We start from the raw sequence: 20,620 nt of genomic DNA, 5'->3' as shown, positions 1-20,620 counted from the left end.
CCTTGGGTGGAGGGCATCTGGACCTGCAGATTTAAACATGTCTAGCCCTTCCAGAAGATCCCTAACTACATCTGCACTGACTGAAGGCCTGACAGAGCTATCCCCAAGATTGTCCCTACCTCTGGTAGGTGGGATGTCCCAGTCCCTGTCCAAGAAAACAGAGGCAAAGAAACTGTTAAAAATATCAGCTTTCTTGTCTGGTGTAGCCACAAGATTACCGTTTGTGTCTTGCAGGGAACCTACATTGCCTGGTGCCCTCTTCTTGCTCCCAGTGTACTTGAAAAAGGACTTTTTGTTGTCCTTAATCTTGAATGCTAACCTGAGTTCCATCTCTGCCTTGGCCTTCCTCATAACCCCTCCTACGCTCACGGGCTGAGGAGTACTCCTCCTTGGTGACAGGTCCTCCCTTCCGCTGGTTGTACACCCCCCTTTTAGTCCTCAGGAATTGCTGAATGCCCTTGCTAAGCCAAGGGGGTTTCTGAGCACTCTTACCCCCCTTGCTTCTCTCAGGGACTGTTATCCTTTGGGCCTGGAGGATCGCCCCCTTAAGGTACGACCATCCCTCGTGGACTCCCATCTCTTCTACCTTCTGGGCCCTCAGTGCCTCCCCCACTAGTCTCCTAAGCTCATTGAAGTTGACCCTTCTGAAGTCAAGGGCATTAGCCTTGGTGTAAGCCCTTGACACCCTGTGTTGGCTAGTGAAATCCAGCAGGTGATGATCGCTATTGCCTATGTGGTCAGGGACCAGCAGTCCCCTCACCAGGTCATCCCCCATGGCCAGGACCAGGTCCAGCAAGGCGTTACTCCTAGTGGGGCTGTGCGCTTCATGGATAAGGTGAAGGGCCTGTAATACAGCCAGAAACCTACGCGAGCTGTCAGACCTGGCTGTCTGCTCCTCCCAGAAAATGTCTGGGTGGTTTAGGTCACCCATGACAATAACATCCCTTGACCTAACTGTGTCCATAAGCTGTCTGGAGAGGTCCTGGTCCAGCTCTTCCCCCTGGTTGGGTGGTCTGTAGTAGACACCCACTGTAAGGTCCCTTTCGCCATGCAACCCTTGTAGTTTGACCCATAGTGTCTCTGTCCGACCCTCCTCAAACCTGAAGCTAATCCTTGATGATGTGAGGTGCTCTTTGACATGGAGTGCAACCCCCACACCTTTCCTCTCTGTCCTGTCTCTTCTATATAGGGTGTATCCCTGAATGCCCGCTGCCCAGTCGTAGGTAGGGTCCCACCAGCTTTCTGTGAGCCCTACTAAGTCTGGGTTCTTAACTCGCAATCAGGACACACAGTTCCTCCTGCTTACTCCTCATACTATGAGCATTACTGTAGAGGAACTTGAGGCCTCCTGAGGTTGCACATGCCTCCCTCCCACTCCCAGGACAGTTGTGGCCCCCTACTCCTGGGATGTTGATGCTTACTTGCTTCCTTACCTGTGCTTCCCTTCCTTGCATGGCTTCTGTTCAAACACTTACTGATCAAGTTACTCTTTGGTCCAGGTCTTTTAAGAGGGGAAACTACAGCCAGGAGCAGGGATGGCCAACCTGTAGCATGTGTGCCACAAGTGACATGAGCAGCTTGTGTGTGTCATGTGGCAGACTGGGGAGGGGTCAAGTAGCAGATTGGCAAGATAGGGCAGGAAGCAGAAAGCAGAGCAGCAGATTAGGCAGGTTAATGGAATCGGTGTGGCACTTGGAGCTAATTTGTGGTGCGCCTGCCAAAATGGTTGGTTCCCACTGGCCTACTCCAGGTTTTGGTAATTAACAGCCCTTGGGCTTGCAGAGTCAGGGGTGTTAAGCAGTGGGACTTCGTCGGCATGGCTGCAAAAATACCTGCATACAGGGGAAAGTCATGGCATTGGCATTGGAGGCACAGGCTGGGTTGGATGCAGCCTGTACCGAAAGCTAAGCTATGTTAAAGCAGTCTCTGCTCCAAAATGTTGCCCACCTCTGTCCTAGAATTAGTAAAACTTGGGCATGGTGGACTAGTATTCTGTATATATACCGTATTTAGTAAGACCCAAGTTTTGTACAGTGTCTTTCATTTGTAGATCTCAAAGTATCGCAAAGGAAATGAGCATAATTATTCCTATGTTACTAGTTGGGGGAACAGGAACACAGAGATGGTATATGGTTTGTACCCTGCTTCCTATCTTAATTTCTCTCTAAAGAAGTTTTATTTCTATCTCTGTTAAGTTAGTGGTCTTTGTGTTTTCCCAACTCTGATTTGAATATGTGAAGCTTAGATTTATTTTGTATAGCATTGAAACTTCTGCACAAGCATCTCAACCTTTTGATGCATGTGAGATAGGAGTCAGTCAGTGGTCCCTCTAAGGGTGTTCAGATTTAGACTATTCACATTCATTATGATTTCCAGGTATTCAAACACATGCAGATAATATTTTTAATTGGGTCTAGGGCCGTTTCTGCAGCATGTTTTTATATTGTCATTATCATGGAAGGCTGTTTGGCTGCTACGTGCACCTCCTGAATATTTTCTGTGAGGTTCTTCATTGAGGTTTTATCCACATGAATGAATTGTGTGGTACTTCTTGTTGTGTCCTTGTCTAACATCTTGTTGATGCTGCTTTTGGCAGTGCTACTGCCCCTGTTTACCAAGTATTCTTAGTTCAAGTTTTCAGTGTTGCACTGCTCATTAAACTCCTGTAAGTGGAGTAATTTTTCTCCAATATCTGAGTAGGTTTTTTGAAAAATTAAGATACTTCAGTAACTACAATTATTTTAGACAAGTTTTTCTACAGTCAGTCTTTGCCATTCTTCCTGGTTTTAGAGTCTTAGGAATTTCTAAATAAATGCTAGGAATTTAAGGGCATTTAGGGACTACCTCTTTTTTAAGACTTGGAGCCTCTTGGGGTTTGGGGAAGAAGCGTATGTCCCCAGCAGATGCAGTTTTCAAAACTGTAGATGTTTGAGGTACATGCATACTAATCTCATGTTCTTGAGTGTGCATGTAGAGAGGCCCCTTGAAAGAATTGCTGTTACTGATAGATAAATCCTTCTTTTTTTTACTGTGAATGATTTCTACCTTGCTGTTATACTTAAATATAATTGTCATAGATCTTGAAAATGCATATAACCAAGTTTCCTGAAGTTACTAATTTTGGGTTTTTTTAATCATTTGTATTGAAATCTAAGTTACTTAGTGGTGGATTTGGCTTTGATAACTGGGAAAAATTTTATTTAATTTTCTAAAAAAATAGGGTATGTCAAAATATGCCATTTTTGCTTTCAGCTGCTGCTGTGGAGGCATGTTTTATATAACATTTTAACAGAATGAAAAGTGGCTAGGTTTCATAGTGTTAATGGCTAATACTGAATACCTCTTAATTTTAGCACTACATCAGCACTTAGTAGCAAACATTGCTCCATAGACACCAGTGACTCCTGGAGATAATTGCATAGTCTTCTTGTAGTTAATCCCTCCCTCGTGCCCAGCTAAGGGGATGTAGGGGTGTGTGGAAAATGTACCTGAATTGGGTGCACGTTAAGAGTGTTTGGAAAAGTATGTGTAGATGAGAAGACACGTTGAGAAGAGATGGGGAGTACAGGGGTCAGATTCTTTGCCCTTTTTCTGTATGTGTTTTTAGGGATAAAGTGCTTTGCTTCTACTTCAGGATGAGTAAGCATTTTTTTCAGGATGTTGAGTGCAGTTTTTCCAGATCAGTTTTGCATAGAGGCATGCTAATATCTTTAACTCTAGAACTTAGACATTTTTTGTCATATTTACACTGTACTCTTAAGATGTGAAAAGGCATGACTAGTATAAGATACTCTTGATAAACTGATTTTATAACTTCAGTTTAAAAATTCTTGGCAAAAGTTCCTTGCAACTTTCCTCAGTAAAACTAAGTTTCTAAACTTAAGTTTAGAAACTCTAAATCTTTGAGAGATCTGAATATAAGAAAACTATCTTTCACAACATTACGTGAATGTGTTTCTCAGGCATTTGGCAGCTGAAAACGGCTTTTAAAAAGGGTTTTTAATGCTTGTTAGAATAGTCTGGGTTCTCAGTGTATATGTTACTTGATGACATTTGTTTATTTTTTTAGCTAGAAGTCTTCAAATGCAGAAACATGTTCTTGTGGTTATATCACAGGGCTTGTTCTTTTATGAAGAAAGCACAGAGGATGATATGGCATTTATTTCCAATCTGGCACAGACTTCTTGAGTTATATTAGATTTAGCTTCTCAGTGTGGGTTTTGTTTTTGGAATGTAATCTGTAAAGTGGTGTAATTATTACCAAATAATATAGTGAGATTTTTAAGGCTCTGTTTATTGTTGGTAAAATCACTTTGAGAATCTTGGACAGAAATTCTTTAGAAGCCTACTGTATTGGGAAATCGTACACTTACCTGAACTTTTTGTGGAAAAGTTGTACTTTGTGCATGTAGTAGAGAAAGAGCTACATTGAAATAAATATATGTGTTCCTAGATGAATTAAATTTGAGTTATCTTAAATCTTCTGTCTGAAAAAAGATTTGGGTCCGTTGCATCTAAAAATGCAAAATTCCCTTGATTCCCCTGTCCACGCAAGAAAATTAGGATCCTACCATGTCATTCAGGTGATCAAGGTTTTGCAGAATTTAAGCATCGCCTTATGTTTTTGAGATGGTACGAAGGCAAAGGAAAGGAAAGATAGCAAAATTATATTTCTTTCCAATAATCGGAAGGTAGGTTTAAAAAAAAAAAATCAGTTTTATAGCATCTGAGCAGAGACAGTGAAATGATGTTCCTGAACTCTACTTTAGGGACCCATCTGTGGAATAAATTTGTAATACTAATGGTGTATCCTATTAACTACAGGTTCCAAGAAGAAAAAATTTAATTTTACACTTTTCTAAAAGTCTACAAACCATAATCTGTACACTTGGCTACCAAAATAAGGCGCTCTCCAGGGTGCAACTCAACTCATACTTTATGGCTTTCTTCATAATACATACACTGTATGCTTTGATTTAACAATGGAATAATTCATTTGAATTATCTTGGACATCAGTCCGTATGCTGTTGCAATGAACAGCAACTGTAACTTCAGATTTGTTATTGAATTGGAGCCCCATATTACAGGCTTGGAAAAACTTTGACAGTCCTTTAAACATTATTTAATAAATAGAATCTAAGATCAAATACCTCAGCAGCAACACAGAATGCGAAAATTAATTTAAATCTTCCATGAGATCCCTGCAGAACCTAAGTAAGTGGTTCAGGTTTCACTTCTTGCTTTCTGCAGGTTCATATAGACATCTGTTAAGATGAATTCACCATTCAGAAATTATCCAGGAGCTCCCTCAATCTACTTCCCCTCTGGAAATTCAGATTGACTATGGAACAAGTCAGAGAAGATGAATGGAATTCAATAGTTTATCTGGGTAATCAACAGTAGGAAGATGGGCATGGTGCTAAGGTATATTGATTCAAGGTTACAACTTATATACTTTTGCTAGGAAAGAGATATGATTTAAAAAAAAAAAAAAAGTCTGCCTAGCTGGGCTGGTAAAGAACAGTAGAAGACAGAGTCCTCTTAAAATGCATAAACTGGAATTGTTTTGTAGTTATAAAATAAGTATATACATTCCAGAAAATCCCACAAATAATAAGGATCCCTTTATTACATTCCAATATACTTGATATATGCAAATAATAAAAGAAACTGCTGGATCTTTCATAGGAGCTAGAGAGTATTCTATTTGGGAGATGTGACTATTTAAAGTCCCTTCTCTGTCCATTTCAACATAGGAAAAGGGTTATTTGCTTTTATAAAGTCAGAATTTTTCTTATAGGAACAAGCAAGGGGCAGGGCACTGTAAGGTAAATGGAAAGGTCAGATATTTACAGCAGCTCAAGGACCAACTCTGGATAACAAGCTTTCAAAAAAGACATTGGGCAGGGAACTTGGTAAATCATTAATGGACAGTCTTTAAGGTTCTTTTCCAAACCACCAGACCTTTTTGTAGATTGATCAAAAACTGAACAAGAAAACTATTGATTTGTAGGACTGCAGTTGGGAGAGCTTTTTAAATTTGTTCTAAAAGAGTTGTTGAGAGAACATAGTGCTGAGCATGACTTAACAAGTAGTACACAACAGTGGGAACCAACCTTTTTTGGTAGGTGCCACAAATTGGCTCTATACCTTCCCTGAGTGACACTTCAGTCACTTTCCTCTGCCTAGTCTGCTGCTTTGCTTTCTTCTTCCTATTCTGTGCACCCTGCCTGATCTCTGCTTTCTGCTTCCTGCCTTGTTTGCTGTTCTGCTGCCTGTCCCTTCCCTGAGCAGCCACATGCCACACACATAGAGGCTTCCCTACTGCTGTACTTGTACTACAGGTTGTCCCCCCCTCCCCCATTATATAATATGGCATGGCTGAATTATGATGGCATTCTTAAAAATATTGCTGTTAAGAAAGATCAGGGAAATGTAGTATAGTTAATAAAAAATTTTTTGTCAAATAAATGCAATACCTTGTCAAATGCTATTATAATGCAAACATTATATTAATGTATCATGTTCATGGAACTGGACAGGGGTCTCAAAATCACCCCACAACCCCTGTTGGATCCAGTCCATGGGGTGAGAGATGGGCATGGGGGTAATGCAGCTGTTGCTTGCCTTGATGCCAGTACACATTGGTACTAGTATTCTGCCCTGGATCTCGGTGGCAAGCTCTACCCCAAAATTCTTGGTCCCTCTATGGGCCCCGTGGGCCACATGGCATGGCTCCATGAGCCAGATGCTGAACCCTGCTGTGGGTACATACCTGTTCTCTGCCTGTCTCCAGAGCACTCAAGCCATCCGTACTTACCTTTGCTACTGGTTCAAGTGGTTAGTAATGATGGAAAGGATTATATCTGGCAGTGCCATAGGAACAGAACAGGGAGGGCTGGGAGATCAGCAGAGACTGCAGAAAGAACAGACAGAATGAGAGGCATTAAAAATCCTGTGGAGATCCCCTCTAGGGGTCTGGCCACTGCTGAGGGACTACATGGTATGAGGCCTATGTGAAATTAGAATTTAGAACCCCAACTTTTCTCTTAGGTCTGGCTGCCTAAGTCACTCCTTTGGGGATGGACAGACAGCTAACTGTTAAAACACAGCTGGTGGTGGAGCTCATCTTTAATAGAATAGTGTAGTGGTCAGAGCACTTAATCTGAAAGAGGGAGATGCAGGTTCTGTTCCCTGCTCAGCTTGAGGGAATGAGAGTGCACTAAAGATGACGTTAGGTTGGAGAGGGGTTGGGGAGCTTCTCCACATTTATAGCTGTATCACTGGGTAACAAGGAGTATAAAATTTATAGGGCTAGAGAGACTTTTTAAGCTTTCTATGAAAATACTAAAAACCAATACTAAAAACCAGAAGATGAAAGTTCAAAAACATGTAGCTGCCACTGCCCCCCTCCCTCCTCCGGACCAAGCATGGAACACTTGTCAGCAACAAAAACACTATTACTAGAGATTGAAATCCCCTTTTCCCCCATGCCCTTCCTTTAGCTGTCCATCTGCCATCTTGCAAAGTGGGCTCCCAGTGGCTCAGTGTTGCACAAACTGGTCCACACTTTGTTGTGAGGTGAAGTATCTGAACTTGGATATGATGAGTTCCTGGACCAAGAAGCAAAAGAATTGGAGGGCATCACTGAAGCCACCTTCATAAGATGGTTTGTGAAGCTTTTCAATGTCACCATCTTGACTGGGCCCAGCAAGAAATTGGTCCAGCACATCATGTTCCCTTTGGCTTCTTGATACGAAAGAGAAGAAACATGCACGGTCTTGGAGACGTCCAAGTCCGGTATATCGAGGGCACTGAGGACAGCAAAGTCTTCTCTACCACCTCCTTAGAGAAAAAGCAGGCTGTCAGGTCTAAGTGGCCTGTGGCCAGGATTCTATGCAGTAACCACCCCTGGAAGCTGCTAGTTCCCTTGGTGATGGATAGCTTGTATATGGTGCACTGTCTCTGGCCAGCTTGTTCTGCTGTTGCTGTCATTAAGTGCTGCCTCCATGTTGCTACATGGTTGCAGAACTGATTGCCAGTTCTTAATGTTTCTGAGCTCCCTTTTCTTGGGCAGCAGTGTAGGGACTGCTGTGTGGCAGCTGACTAATAGGGTCCCATTTTTGAGGCTGTCTTGGAAGTTGTGCAGGAGGTCCAGGCTGAAGAGGGGCCAGAAAGTGTTGTAGAATTTGGTAACCTGTCAAGACATACACCTTCCCTGTGGTTTGTGGACAGGCCTTTAGTAGCAGAGGTCAGCTCTGCCAAGAATAGTGGCTGTTCAAGCTTGTCATTCTCAGATATGCAGAGCCTGGGGATACCCTCATGCAGGTGGCATTGAATTGGAAGCGGCATTGAATTAACATGTACTCAACTAATTCTCAAGCATTCTTTCTGGAGTTTGAGGCATAAGCCCACAGTCATTACTGGTATCCCTCACAATTCCTTTTTCAAGCTTTTGCACACTACGACAGCCCTCAGTCACTTTGTTTATTGTAATACTCAAATACAAGATAACCCTGAATACAAGACAACCTCCCAGCAATTAGATTCTGTATATAGAAAATTTTATCAATTTATGACTTTTCAGGTATAGAATCTATTACAGTGTTGTCTTGAATTCATCTTCCTCCCACTGCTACAGCAGGGAAAATAGTGGTTGGCGGGGGGGGGGCTCAGGTGGCCCCCTTGTCCTCTGCCACCCTCTTTCCCCTCCCCTGTTAGTGTTAGGCCCTGCTCGGGCTCTATTCCCTTCCAGAGCAGTATGGAAGTGAGGTGCATGTGACAATAAGGGGGCAGTAAAGGGGACAGAAAAGAGGACAGAAACTGGAGAGGGAAATAGGAGACAGTTGTGGATCTGACTCTGGCCCCAGCCTTGACTGCTGCAAATTTCAGCATGGATACTCTGTAAACACACTTCTGAGCACCACTTTTGTACCTACTTATACATGGTACAAACTGCATGACATTATTTCAGAGTCAGAAGGCTCATGACTTCTTATTATATAGTTCATTGGGCTGGGCCCCAGCAGAGTCCATGGTGTTTTAGGCCATTGTGATCCTGCAGCCCAGCACTGCTCAGTGTGTGTGGGTACTCCATTTTCAACCTTCTAGGATCCGGTGATCTCATAAAGCAGGGGAGGGCAATTATTTTGGGCAGAAAGCTGCTTACTGAGTTTTGGCAAGCTGTCAAGGGCTGCATTGTTAGCCCCACCCCTTGACAGGTGCCCCACCCCCTGCTCATCATCTTGTGACCAGAAGTCCCACCCCCTAACCTCTGACTTTCGCCACCAGAAGTCCCTCTCCTTGCCCCCAAAAGTACTTCTTTCAGCAAGGGGTTTTGCCATCTCAGAACCAGAAAAATACCAAATTACATTCTAAAAAGTGATCATCCACAACATTCATTAATTTGATTTCGAAAAATATTTTTGTCCTGATATACATGTTTGTGTAGCGTACGCAGAGCTGACTGCACAATAGGTTAAAATGAAGTTTTATTTTTATATATTGTGGGGGATGGGTATAGGTTTGTGGGGGCTGTAAGTACGTGGGGTATGGGTGGGTATGGTGTGAAGGTAGCTGGGGTTTGTGTACGGCAGTGCAAGGGGAGGTGTAGGTGCACATGTATGGAGGAGGGGGTGTGGGACTCACACTATGAACACACACACTCTGCCCCTGTGCCTGCACATATGCACCCCACTACTAGCACGGTCCCATGCTCTGTGGTCTGGGGATGCAGCCAGGAGCCACAGCCACATGGTGCTGGAGCAGTGAGGAGCAGGAAAGCAGGGAACTGGCTGGGGGTGGGCAGGGCTGAGCTGCTCAAGCCTGCTAGCCTGCTGAGGGCTTCCTCTTGGTCCTACTGCCTCCTTCTCCAGCCAGCTTTGATAGGGAGCTGGGAGAAATAAATATTAATTTACTAAACTTTTTAGGGGCTTTGCGGGCTGAACAGAATGACCTGGCAGGCTGTATTTTGGCTTTCACTGTCATAAAGGGTCTCTTCTGTCGTACTTGCGTCAATGCACTGCCACCACTTCCAGTCTCAACAAGAAACCTAACAATGTTTTCAAGGGAGTAACCTTTCCCAAATGCATTCCTAAGGGAAGCATCTGAAAACTGGTGCTTCTTCCGCAAGGAAGTGCCATCCCTCTCTAGGGATGATCATTTCTTTTTGGGAGGATAGAGGGGTTAGGCTGGGGAACTCAGAAATGTTGAGGAGAGCCCATAGGCTCTGGTGACCTTTTTTCTCCCCATCTTCAGACTCTCTTGAGTCCATTTCAAAGTCTGGGACCTCAGGAGGTGGTAGAGATTGAGGCTTAGGGGCAGTCGCCTCCCCATCAGAGCAGTCAGCATCATTCCCTCTCTAAGGTTTCTTCTCTCTTAGTCATATTTCTCTGGGTTGAAGCTTCTGAGTCTTGGCTTCAGTTTCATTTTTGGTCTGTACACTTAGGGACTGAGCATGGGGGAGTTTGGCTCCCCAGCATCAGCTACCTCAGGAGTTGCGGGGATGGGGAATTCCTGAGGAAATTTTGGGCTCACTGGGGCAGACTTTCTCTCTTCTTGGGGTTCAGCAGTAGGATTTGGGATTTCTTCTGAATGGGATGGGTGGGTTGGATGAGAATCTGGGAACAGTGCCAGTAGCCTCAGCAGAGATGGAGATAAGCTGGGTGGAAGGTTTGGTTCCTGTGTTACATTCTATATGCTGGTTGTCTAGCCATGTCTGTAGCTGCTTGCCCATTCCTGTCACAGTTACGTGGCAGGGGGAAACAGAGCTTGTGTAGTATGTCTGGACAGTTAACAAACCCGGTCTTTGGCATGTGAGAGAGATTGAGAAATGGTCTACCGGACAATAGGTGGTCACAAGGAGCATACTGTCAGTGTCTCCTTTCACACGTCTAATGAGAGCTCCACCTTGACATCCATGGCCAATCCTATGTCAGCATGATAGAAGGCAGGGTGTAATTGTGACAGTTTTTAGGAAATATGCAAGAAGCAAGGATTTCTGGTGATGCCATTTGTCAGACTTAAGTAGTCTCCTGTAACTGGGTGCTATGCTGGTCCTGTATGTTAAAATTCAAGTTGTTAATTATTTGGAAATCTGTTGTGGATCTGTGTGATCACTACTGCTTTTAAGAAGTGGCAGTTTTATTCTGGACTGCTTTTCAGCTTTTGAATGGTCTCACAGGCTAAGCTTTGTAGTTTCTATTTGTGATATTGTAAAAGTCTAAAATTTTGGGAAATGGGTATTACCCAATATGAAATGATGACATTTATTAAAGTTGTATTTGACTCAAATGCTCTTGGTTTTTTCCCAGACGAGTATTTTTTTAAAAAGTATTTTAATATTTTGCTAAACTTTTGTCTCTTTCAGGTTATGCAATGGTCTCTGCAAGATGGCTTGTTCTTGAGTTGGAGCTTTTTAAAACAAACATATGCTGGTACTTCAACTTTATTAAGCGGACTATAATTTCTTCTCTCGCAACAACTACATAAGCAGACAAAATTGCAAAGATCTGCCCTGTTTCGAGTATGACAGCCACGACCCGTGGCTCTCCGGTAGGAGGGAATGATAGCCAGGGCCAGGCTCCTGATGGACAGTCTCAGCCTCCCCTCCAACAGAATCAGGTATGATGCAACATTTGCAAAACCATTAAAAAAGACAACAATAATCCTGAAGTACAGGATAGTATTAAGTATTTCAGGTCTTTATGACAAACCACACCCCCAAGGGGATTTTTAATCTCTTTAGTGAAGCAAAATTGGGTCTGGTTAATATTCCCTTGAAAGACTTCCAAGAAAAATTCAGGGGTTGAAGGAAAAGCTACTGAACAGGTATCCCAGAATATTACTAGACAGCTCTGTATGACTAAGATGCTGCCTTTCAGATAAAATGGGATAGTTGTGAAAGTAAGCTGCTGTTCATGCATATTAGTGAAGTAAGTCTTTTTCACCAAGATGTCAGATATTTCCTCCGAGCTGTGTCTCTGATTTGTCCACCTCAGATTTGTAAAGCAGCTACTTCTGATCTCCACTTGCTGCTCATCACCCTGAAACAAACTTTATGCCCCCTGCCTTCCAAGGAAGGTAGTAATGTATAGGAATGCCATTTCTGGTGGAGAGAGAAGAAAATGCTTTTGCCTGAGAGACAAAGCTCTGACCTGCTGTGTATTTGTTTATGTTCATAACACTAAGGAGTTCTGATCCTTTTTTTTTAACTTCCCTGTCATCTTTAAAGGGATGAAAGCTGCCACACCTATTTTATCAAAATGGGGCATTTCCAAAGCATAAATTGAAAAGCACTGCTTTAAGAAGGTGGTTCTCAGTCTTACTGGGTATGTGGCAGGCTTGCAATGGAGGCGGGTAACTCTTTCAATAAAGTGTTCATGGGTATTGTGATTCCTAGGTAGGAACTGCTGGTTTTAAGACCTAACAGCAAAGCTCATGTCCTCAGAGCAGTGGCTGTTTCCTGAACAGAAGAAAAACTTATGCGCAGTACCAGATCTTTTAAGTAGCCACGTGGTTGCTAGTTTCAGGTTTTCAAGCTATGCCATAGTCCTCTTTTTACAGAAGTGGGTTAAGCCCTGCATATGTAGCTCATTGTATTTTCCCTGAATGCACACTACAAAAAATTCTGCCCTTGTCAGATTGATTGACTTAATATGATGGAAAATAGGAAATTTCCTGTTGTTTATTTGGAAACTTCTTTACCATCATCCAGTGATTCATGGGCTGTTGAATCACTTGAATGTTTTTCAGAACTTTTTTTCATTGGAATCTTGGGGAAAAAAAAAAGTGTTGAAAATTCTGTTGCTGTGAAGGTTATGGTCTTAAGTGTTTTGCTCCAAATTTGAGTTGACAGTGTCCATTTCATAATGAATTTAGGGGAAAAATGGTGCTTAAGTTATTTACTGACTCAGTAATGTCTGGCTTCTGCCCCAGATTTGCTCTAACCTTGTTAATACCAGGGGAATTGTAATGGTAGGAGAGAGTAGAGAATTCTAAAAAAAAAAAAAAAAGGTAAAGAAGATAAGGCTAGAGAAAACTATCACAATTTGGTTTGCATCTTACGTGTCATCTATTATACTGAGGGCCTGCTCCTAGAAGAAGCCAGGGGGATGGGTTATGGGGTATAAAACTGTTAATCATCCATGGGTGTTTCTGAATTCAGGAGACGCTATCATATGAGACCATTCAAGATTAAATTCTATCTAGCAACCTAATGCAGCTGCCTGGCACACATCATAAGCAAAAAGCTGATTGTTTACTAAATTAGTAACATGCTATCCACAGTTTCTATGATATATTAAAATGTAAAATTAATACAGATCTGCAAATATTAAGTTCTATAACTGCTTAACATAAGTATGTGTAGTCATAGTGCGTCAATTTCAGTGTAAAAGCTCTGAAATGTTCTCACTAAACTGTCATTTTGTCTCTTCCGAAGTTTTGAAATATGCATGATTGACATTTTGGCATGCAGATTTAAACACACCATGCTGAAAACAATAACAATGTAATTTAACGGCTAAGATACCTCTAATAAATAGTATATGGGGAAAAATGAAGTTTAGACTTGCTAATATTAAATTAGGGAAATAGAGGGGTTTATGTAATGAAATTATTTTGGAAAACAAATAGAAATGTTGGCATGAATCAGTTTTATTGAACTGTAAACATATCAACAAAATATTTGGAGTTCAGACACTTGCCTGAAAATCAGAGATGGAAATTCTTAATGATTTTTTTCAGACTCAATGAAATGTGAAAGAAAAAATAATCTTAAAAAAAAGATGACATATAGAGATGTTACACTTCCTCAACTTAAAGTAATGTTGGCTTGCAAGGAGAAGAAAACATTCGTTCTAAATTTTAAGTTTTGGAAGTTTTTTGGAGCAGATACTGGATTCTTTTCAATTGGTATAAAATGTGCTCAGTGCACAAGACCCTCATCCTAATGAAGGCCTATGAATACTACTGATGGTCCATTTTTTAGCCAGAAAGGTGTCTTTAAAAACAAGGAAATCTGTATTCTATTTACAGTTATTTGCATGTGTTTTAAAACTAGTTGGGTATTGCTGCCATCAAAGGAATAAACTAAGAAAAGAATAATATGTGAAAAACAACAATCATTCAGTATTAGGAGTAACATAGTGATTTATATACAAATCAACAGAAAGCAGTTTAAGCTTGAACTACAGTGGAATAGGATAAAGCGCCACCGGATAAGACTATCTAACTCCCAGATGAGTAATGTGGGGCCAGTCGGCAGGCTGGATCCATGTTCAGTAAGTCTGTGGGTGTGATTTGGCACTCTGGCCCAGCCCCGCGTACTTGGATCTAGCCCATGCACTGGCAGAGTGCATGTGGCAGTCCACAGTGGCATCATCTGGTTGTGAAGCTCCCCATGGGTCTAGAAATTTAGCGTCAGGAGCAGCAGCTCCCTACTACCACTCCTGTACAATTAAATTTCTGGATCTGTGGGGGAGACTTCCAGGCTGGATGACAAAGGTCCGTGAGCAGGAGATAAGAGCTGTTTTAAAGAAAAAATATATATTCACAATGCTGATGCCTAAAATTAGGCCCCTCAGTCCAGATACAGTCATTTTAATTGAATAATATTGGTGAGTCTAGGAAGTAATTTGTGGAGGAATAGAGATTTTTGTGAAGAAATACTAATCCAAGGCTGGCTTTCTATCCAACACCTTTGGGTCAGGAAAATAATTAAAATTCCAGCTTTTTAAATATTAACTCAGACATTATTTAAATATTTCTTTATATTGAAAACATTTCATTTTTAAAACAAATTCTGTCTTAAACTTAAATGTAAAATTATGACTACTTATGTTAAAGGCTAAACATACTATAGACTTATTAAAAGAAAATGCTACATCAGTGAATCCTTCAAATGTTAATGAGTTTAAGTGAGGTATGTTAAGGGGAATATTTAACTTGTGAAGTGAAAGCTTTATGAAGATGTCACAATGTTAGTTACTTATTTATGTAGTAGTATTTTTAATTTTTACAGTAAAGCAAATGCTAGTACAAGCAACTTTTTCAGGGGTTGCTACTTTTATTTTGATTTGTATGGAAGAGATGCATGTCAGTACTTTTGGTTTCAGTTTAGCTAGCAACTAGAGAAAATATTTTCTTTGTCTGAACTGTTTCAAAGTGGAGAAACAGGCTGGGAATTGATCAGGGCAGGGATATTTGCTTTTGTTTTCTAATTTGTAGATAAACAGATGAAAGAGGATGAAATGTACTATTTCCAAGACTTTAAATGTTGCAGGGCCAGATTTTTCTGAGCTAGTTAGATGCAAAATGGGATTTTTCAAAAATGTGTTAATTGTCTAGCTTCCATTGAACTAATTTAAATTATTCAATAACAAGTTAATTCCTTTGTTTTGGTAAATAAGGACATGTTTTGATAGATATTTATTACATATCAGAACATTTTAAATAGCCCAAATAGTGTAAAAATGAAACTATATTTAGATAATAATTAAAGGTATTAACAAAGAGCAGCATAATGTTAAACAAAACTATTTGGTAATAAAAAATGTGTAATTCTCCATTTGCCCACATCATACCGATTGCATTTAATTGGATCAGTTAATGAATTCAGAGATATATTTGTTGAAGTGCACACAAATAAGTATGGTCTAAGTATGTGGATACATAACAATTGAAGGTAAGAGTTGCAGTGATCATCAGGGATCCTGATTTTTCTCCCCCAGTGGGAATTTTTTTTTTTTGTTTTTTAATCGGAGAAAACCAGGATACCTGCTTGATCAGGAACCAGTTTGTGAATTACTGTGACTCCAACCCCGGGGTTGAGAGTGAGCACCTATCCCAGAATGCTTCTTAGTGGGCAAGTAGGCTGTACTTGCAACCATGCTTAGAGAGTCCCAGGAGTAGGTGACCTGTGGCTGGGGATGTGATCACTTTCTGCTTTCCCTTCTCTCCTAAACACGAGTTCAGTAAACTGCATTGTGCTTGCTTGATGTGCGGGTGGGGAAGAAGAGTGCTTGGACCTGTACTTCTAGAGTCCTGGGGATATAATGATAGCCCATGGTCTAATAGGGATTGAAGACACAGCTGGCTGTTAGTGAACAAGCAGAGTAGGTGAGTTGATTGATTTAAAAAGTGTGGAAAAAGGTGGAGGGATAAGTGAGGCAGCAGAGTTCTGGGGGTATGCCAGAGGAGTCAGATAAATCAAACTCAGGTACTATTTTTCAACTGTGTCACTGAATCAGTTCAGTGTTATATATGGACACCAAGCATTCTGTAACACAAGTCTGGTCATTCATCTAGCCATCCCATACTGCATCACTTCTCACTACCCCTTCCTTCCAATGCTGTTACAGGCTTGTATGACTGTGCTTCAGGTTTTAAATTGTATTTAAACCAGTCTGTGTTATGTATGTTCGTGATCAGAGTTGCTTATAGTGGACTCATTGGATAAACTGCTCTTTGCCAAATTAATATGGTGGATAATTGAACTTTGTAGCCCATCTCAACTGTTACTAGTTCTGTGTAGCAGTGTCAGCTTTGTGGCTGCAGCCACAAGCTTGGCTGGTGAGAGACAAGCACTGAAATTTGATGGTTCCTAGTCAGTTTCATGGCTTATAAATAACAGCTGTGAAACTGACCTGCAGCTGATTAAGTCTGTTGGCTTTGTAATGGCAAGGTAATTGCCCTGTTAGGCATGAGGAGGGGAGCAAACAGTTGAGAGTGGTCTTTTGATTGCAAGAACTAGCCAGCATATTTAATACACTTAAGGCCTTTACTGTTGAGATTAACGAGAAATGCAAATTGTTTGTTCCCTTTGCACAACTTAAATTCTGGTCCAGGTTATCCATGAGTGTCTTCAGTGGCTTTGACTGTACCTGTAGTTTTAATTGATTATATGAGTGTCTGAGAATAAATGCTAAGAACACACTATACCAGCCAGTGATGGGCTTCAGTGGAAGTACTATCTTTTTGTATAAAGTTCCCACCTTTTCTGTGAAGGTATTCCATTTTTAATAAAGAATATTCCCATGGTCATCCTCTTATTTTCTCAGAGAGAGAAAGTTGACCCACTGAGAACCAATTTGTGAATGTTCTTTCTTGTTCCAAAAGACACTTGTCCATTTTCCAGGAAACTAGCTTCATTTTTAGCCTACTTAAATACCATTTAAAATACTGAATTTGAATAAGATGTTATTCTGGTTAAGACATTTTAAAAACTTTAAATCTGTGTTCCATGTCCATATTATATCATGTCCAGTTATTTTCTGAAGACTTCTAAAACGTTGTCTTTCGGTGTTCTGAAAATTTAAAGAAATTGAAAGAGAAAAATCAAAATAAATGACATGTATACAATTAGTGTCTGAGAGGAAAATATATGATATGTATCCAGTAATTTTTTATGTTTAATTCAGACATCTTCACCTGATTCTTCCAATGAGAATTCCCCAGCTACTCCGCCTGATGAACAGGGTCAAGGGGATGCCCCACCCCAGCTTGAAGATGAGGAGCCTGCATTTCCCCACACAGATCTGGCAAAGCTGGATGACATGATCAACAGGTATTTTAAGACTTAAGCACTGTTTCTGATGTCATTAGTTATTGGTCAATAATATTACACACAAGACTGGAATCACGTTCTGTTTAGTTGGATTTCTTATCAAAATTAAATTATTTTTGTTAATATAGTATTCAAAATGAAAGGGCAGTAAGAACTGAAATTGTGATTTACAAAAGGTTTTCCAAAGTGGGCTGCCTTCAGCAGTTTAATTAGGAATAATTGTTTTTAAAGGCACAAGTTAAAGATCAGTATTTGACAAACAATTAAAATGCAGGGATTTTTGGTCTTTTTTGTGTGTGTTTTTATTTTCCTAATTCAGGCCTCGATGGGTTGTTCCTGTGTTGCCGAAAGGGGAATTAGAAGTTCTTCTAGAAGCTGCTATTGACCTTAGTAAAAAAGGTATGTTGAAAATAGTTTACTAGAGCAATACTACTGTATTACTGTAACTCCTTTTTTTCCCCCTAAAAGTATTCTGCTTCCCTCTTGGAGCCTTAAGGATGATGTATAGTTTTTTTTAATACACTTCATCCCAAAGATTCCAAGTCCTAGACAAGCATATGGAGCTTTACGGATCTGAAATTTTCAACATAATAGCTAGGAGCTTGGTGCCTTGATACAAGCACCAGGGTACACTGTTCCCACACTATAAGTCTTGTCAGTCCTGTCCCATTTGTTTTTCTTCATTTTTATTTGCATATAAAGACCCATCAGATCTGCATTCTTGACAGATTTTTAATATTTAACTTCAAGATTTAATGGTTTTCTGTATTTTCCTTTAAATTACTAATGTAATTTTGCAATATACCTTGCCAAAATGTTTCTTCAAAATCAATAGTTAGGTTCCCAAGGAGGGTAATAGAAAATGAAGGTTTTGAATATTTACAGACAGTGTGATGTAAACAGAATAATTTTCACCCTACATAACAATTTGCTGCATCTGCCTCATATGGAGCTTCTGTTCTGGGTTGTCTGTGTTCAGCAGATCATGGTAGGTCAGTGGCATGTCTTATGCTTCTAGAAAGATGCTTTGGTCTCTATTGACAAAGCATATTTCCAGCCCCATGAAGCAGTAGCAGTGGGAGAAAATATTATTTGCGACGGGAGCTGAGGGCCATTGTAGGGCCAGCATGCGCTGCTGCTGTTCAGCATTGGAGAAGCGCATGACAGGGGCACGGCAGTACCAAACAGCGCCAGCCACTGTGGGATAGTGGCGCCATGGTGCTGCTGCTATCACCAGCCGCCACAAAATTAGTTTTGGCGGGGCTAAGCCCTGTTAGCCCCAATCTTCTGCTGTTTATGTCACTAAGTGAGCAATCTCAAAAGTCAGAAAAACATTTTTTTTCCCCCTCTAACGTACTAGCTAATTTTGTTTATACAAGTTGCCTGTCCCTGAAATTTTGGATAATTTGATTTGGCTAATTTGGCTGCCTTGATTAAACGTTTATTACTTGGCAATTTGAGGAATAAAGTTTTGCAATTAGCATGTAGTTCTGTTCTGTCTACCACAGTAACATTGTATTAGTATTTGTCCTCTAGTTTGGAGCACCTGCTGGAGGTAAACTAGGTTTTTGGCTGCATTTTAGTGAGCCAAGGGAGGATATGACCCACAGAGTGGCCTCTAGCAGAAATCTTTAGGTCGTCATACCTCTTACAAGAGGTCACACCTATTCAAAGCCAAAACAAGTACTGTCTTTGAAAAAACTGAAAGATGCAACAATGTATGTCTTTGAGATTATTAGGAAGAAATTCTTGTCTTAGGGCTGAGTGTTTGGATGCATCCAGTTGCTCTATATCTGCCTTAAAATGATAAAACCATAAGCAGTATACCAAACTAATGTAACCTAAAAACTTCTTCCACAGCCCTACTGATTATGTTTACACCCTCTATGACAAAGCATGAGATTTGACTTTCATTTGAAGAACTTTTATGGCTGCTTCTGTTCTTTTTTCCCCCTAGAGATCTGTAAAAATGCTGTGTAGAGCTCCATTCATGCACTTTTATGCACCACTGTTCTCTGAATTTTTAGCGTCTTATTCTGATGATCATTTCAGGCAACATTTCTGCATTTGCTATTTTAAACACTACTTCTCATTCCATTCAGTGATGGTTATAGTGTTGTTTAATTACAGATAAGTGGGTGTAGGTACACATAATTGTCAGAAAGAGAGGTCTAGTATGTTAGATGGAAAGGGATTAAAATTGAAAGATAATTCAAGTCCTAACGTGGCTATCAGCACAACTTTTGCACTGAGAACTTTGCTGTGTTAGAACATTGGAAGCATGAAATACCAGAAACTGTTATGGTCACTAGACTATTAAATGATTACGCAGTCTGTATTTGTTATGTCATGTTGGGCAATGTGGCAATAGTGTAACTATATGGGTAGGTGAGCGAGGCAAAAGTCTCAGTTGCTGCCTAAAGGGAGAGTGCCAGAATAGAGCCCTGACTGGTGAAGTGGCCCTTACTGTTCCCCCTCTCTGCACCTTCTCTGCAGTGTTTCTGGCAGTGGGGAGGGCAGAGAAGCAGCAGCAGCACATAGTGCAGGTACAGTGCCTAGAGGTTCACTGCTGTTTTGGGGGAGATCCTTTTTTCCTGCTGCTGAAAACCAGTCATTTTTTGGCTGCTTGACACTCATATTAGCAGCAAAAAAATGTTGGCTCCCACAGCAGGAGTGAAGCTCCAAGCACTACTGCTTGTGCTGCTACCAGTGCTGGAGTCAGTCCCTCAGCTGGAGCAGGAAGGGTGCAGTGTGTGGGGGGGGTGCAATACTGGCTAGTAGGGTCTCTACAGTGTGGCTTAGTGTTTAGCATTGGGTTGGGATTATGGATCTGGATTCTCTTCCTGCCTCTGACAGTGACCTGCCAGTGATTCTGAGCAAGCCTCTTCACTCTTATGCCTCAGTGTCCCTACCTATTAAATTTGAATAATGCTGCTGATCTTTTCTGCATGTGCTTTGCAAAGATTTCATAGATTTCATAGACATTAGGGCTGCAAGGGACCTCAGGAGATCGAGTCCAGCCCCCTGCCCAAAGGGCAGGAAGTCAGCTGGGG

The 20,620-nt window shown here is 41.0% G+C and overlaps 1 protein-coding gene across 1 annotated transcript in view; it reads left to right on the top strand.

Moving 5' to 3' along the window:
• The window catches only part of USP9X (ubiquitin specific peptidase 9, X-linked), a 162,769-nt gene that overhangs the window by 35,542 nt on the left and 106,607 nt on the right, over positions 1-20,620 (top strand). The window contains exons 2-4 of the mRNA XM_019529090.1: positions 11,370-11,623; positions 17,422-17,567; positions 17,887-17,966. Of these exons, the coding sequence (XP_019384635.1) occupies positions 11,528-11,623; positions 17,422-17,567; positions 17,887-17,966 (322 nt within the window). The 5' untranslated portion in view covers positions 11,370-11,527. The remainder of the gene's footprint in view (positions 1-11,369; positions 11,624-17,421; positions 17,568-17,886; positions 17,967-20,620) is intronic.

The sequence above is a fragment of the Crocodylus porosus genome, unplaced genomic scaffold (assembly GCF_001723895.1).
Source record: "Crocodylus porosus isolate Cpor-Errol unplaced genomic scaffold, CroPor_comp1, whole genome shotgun sequence".
Lineage (NCBI taxonomy): Eukaryota > Metazoa > Chordata > Crocodylia > Crocodylidae > Crocodylus > Crocodylus porosus.
This window is presented reverse-complemented; position numbering and strand designations above follow the sequence as displayed.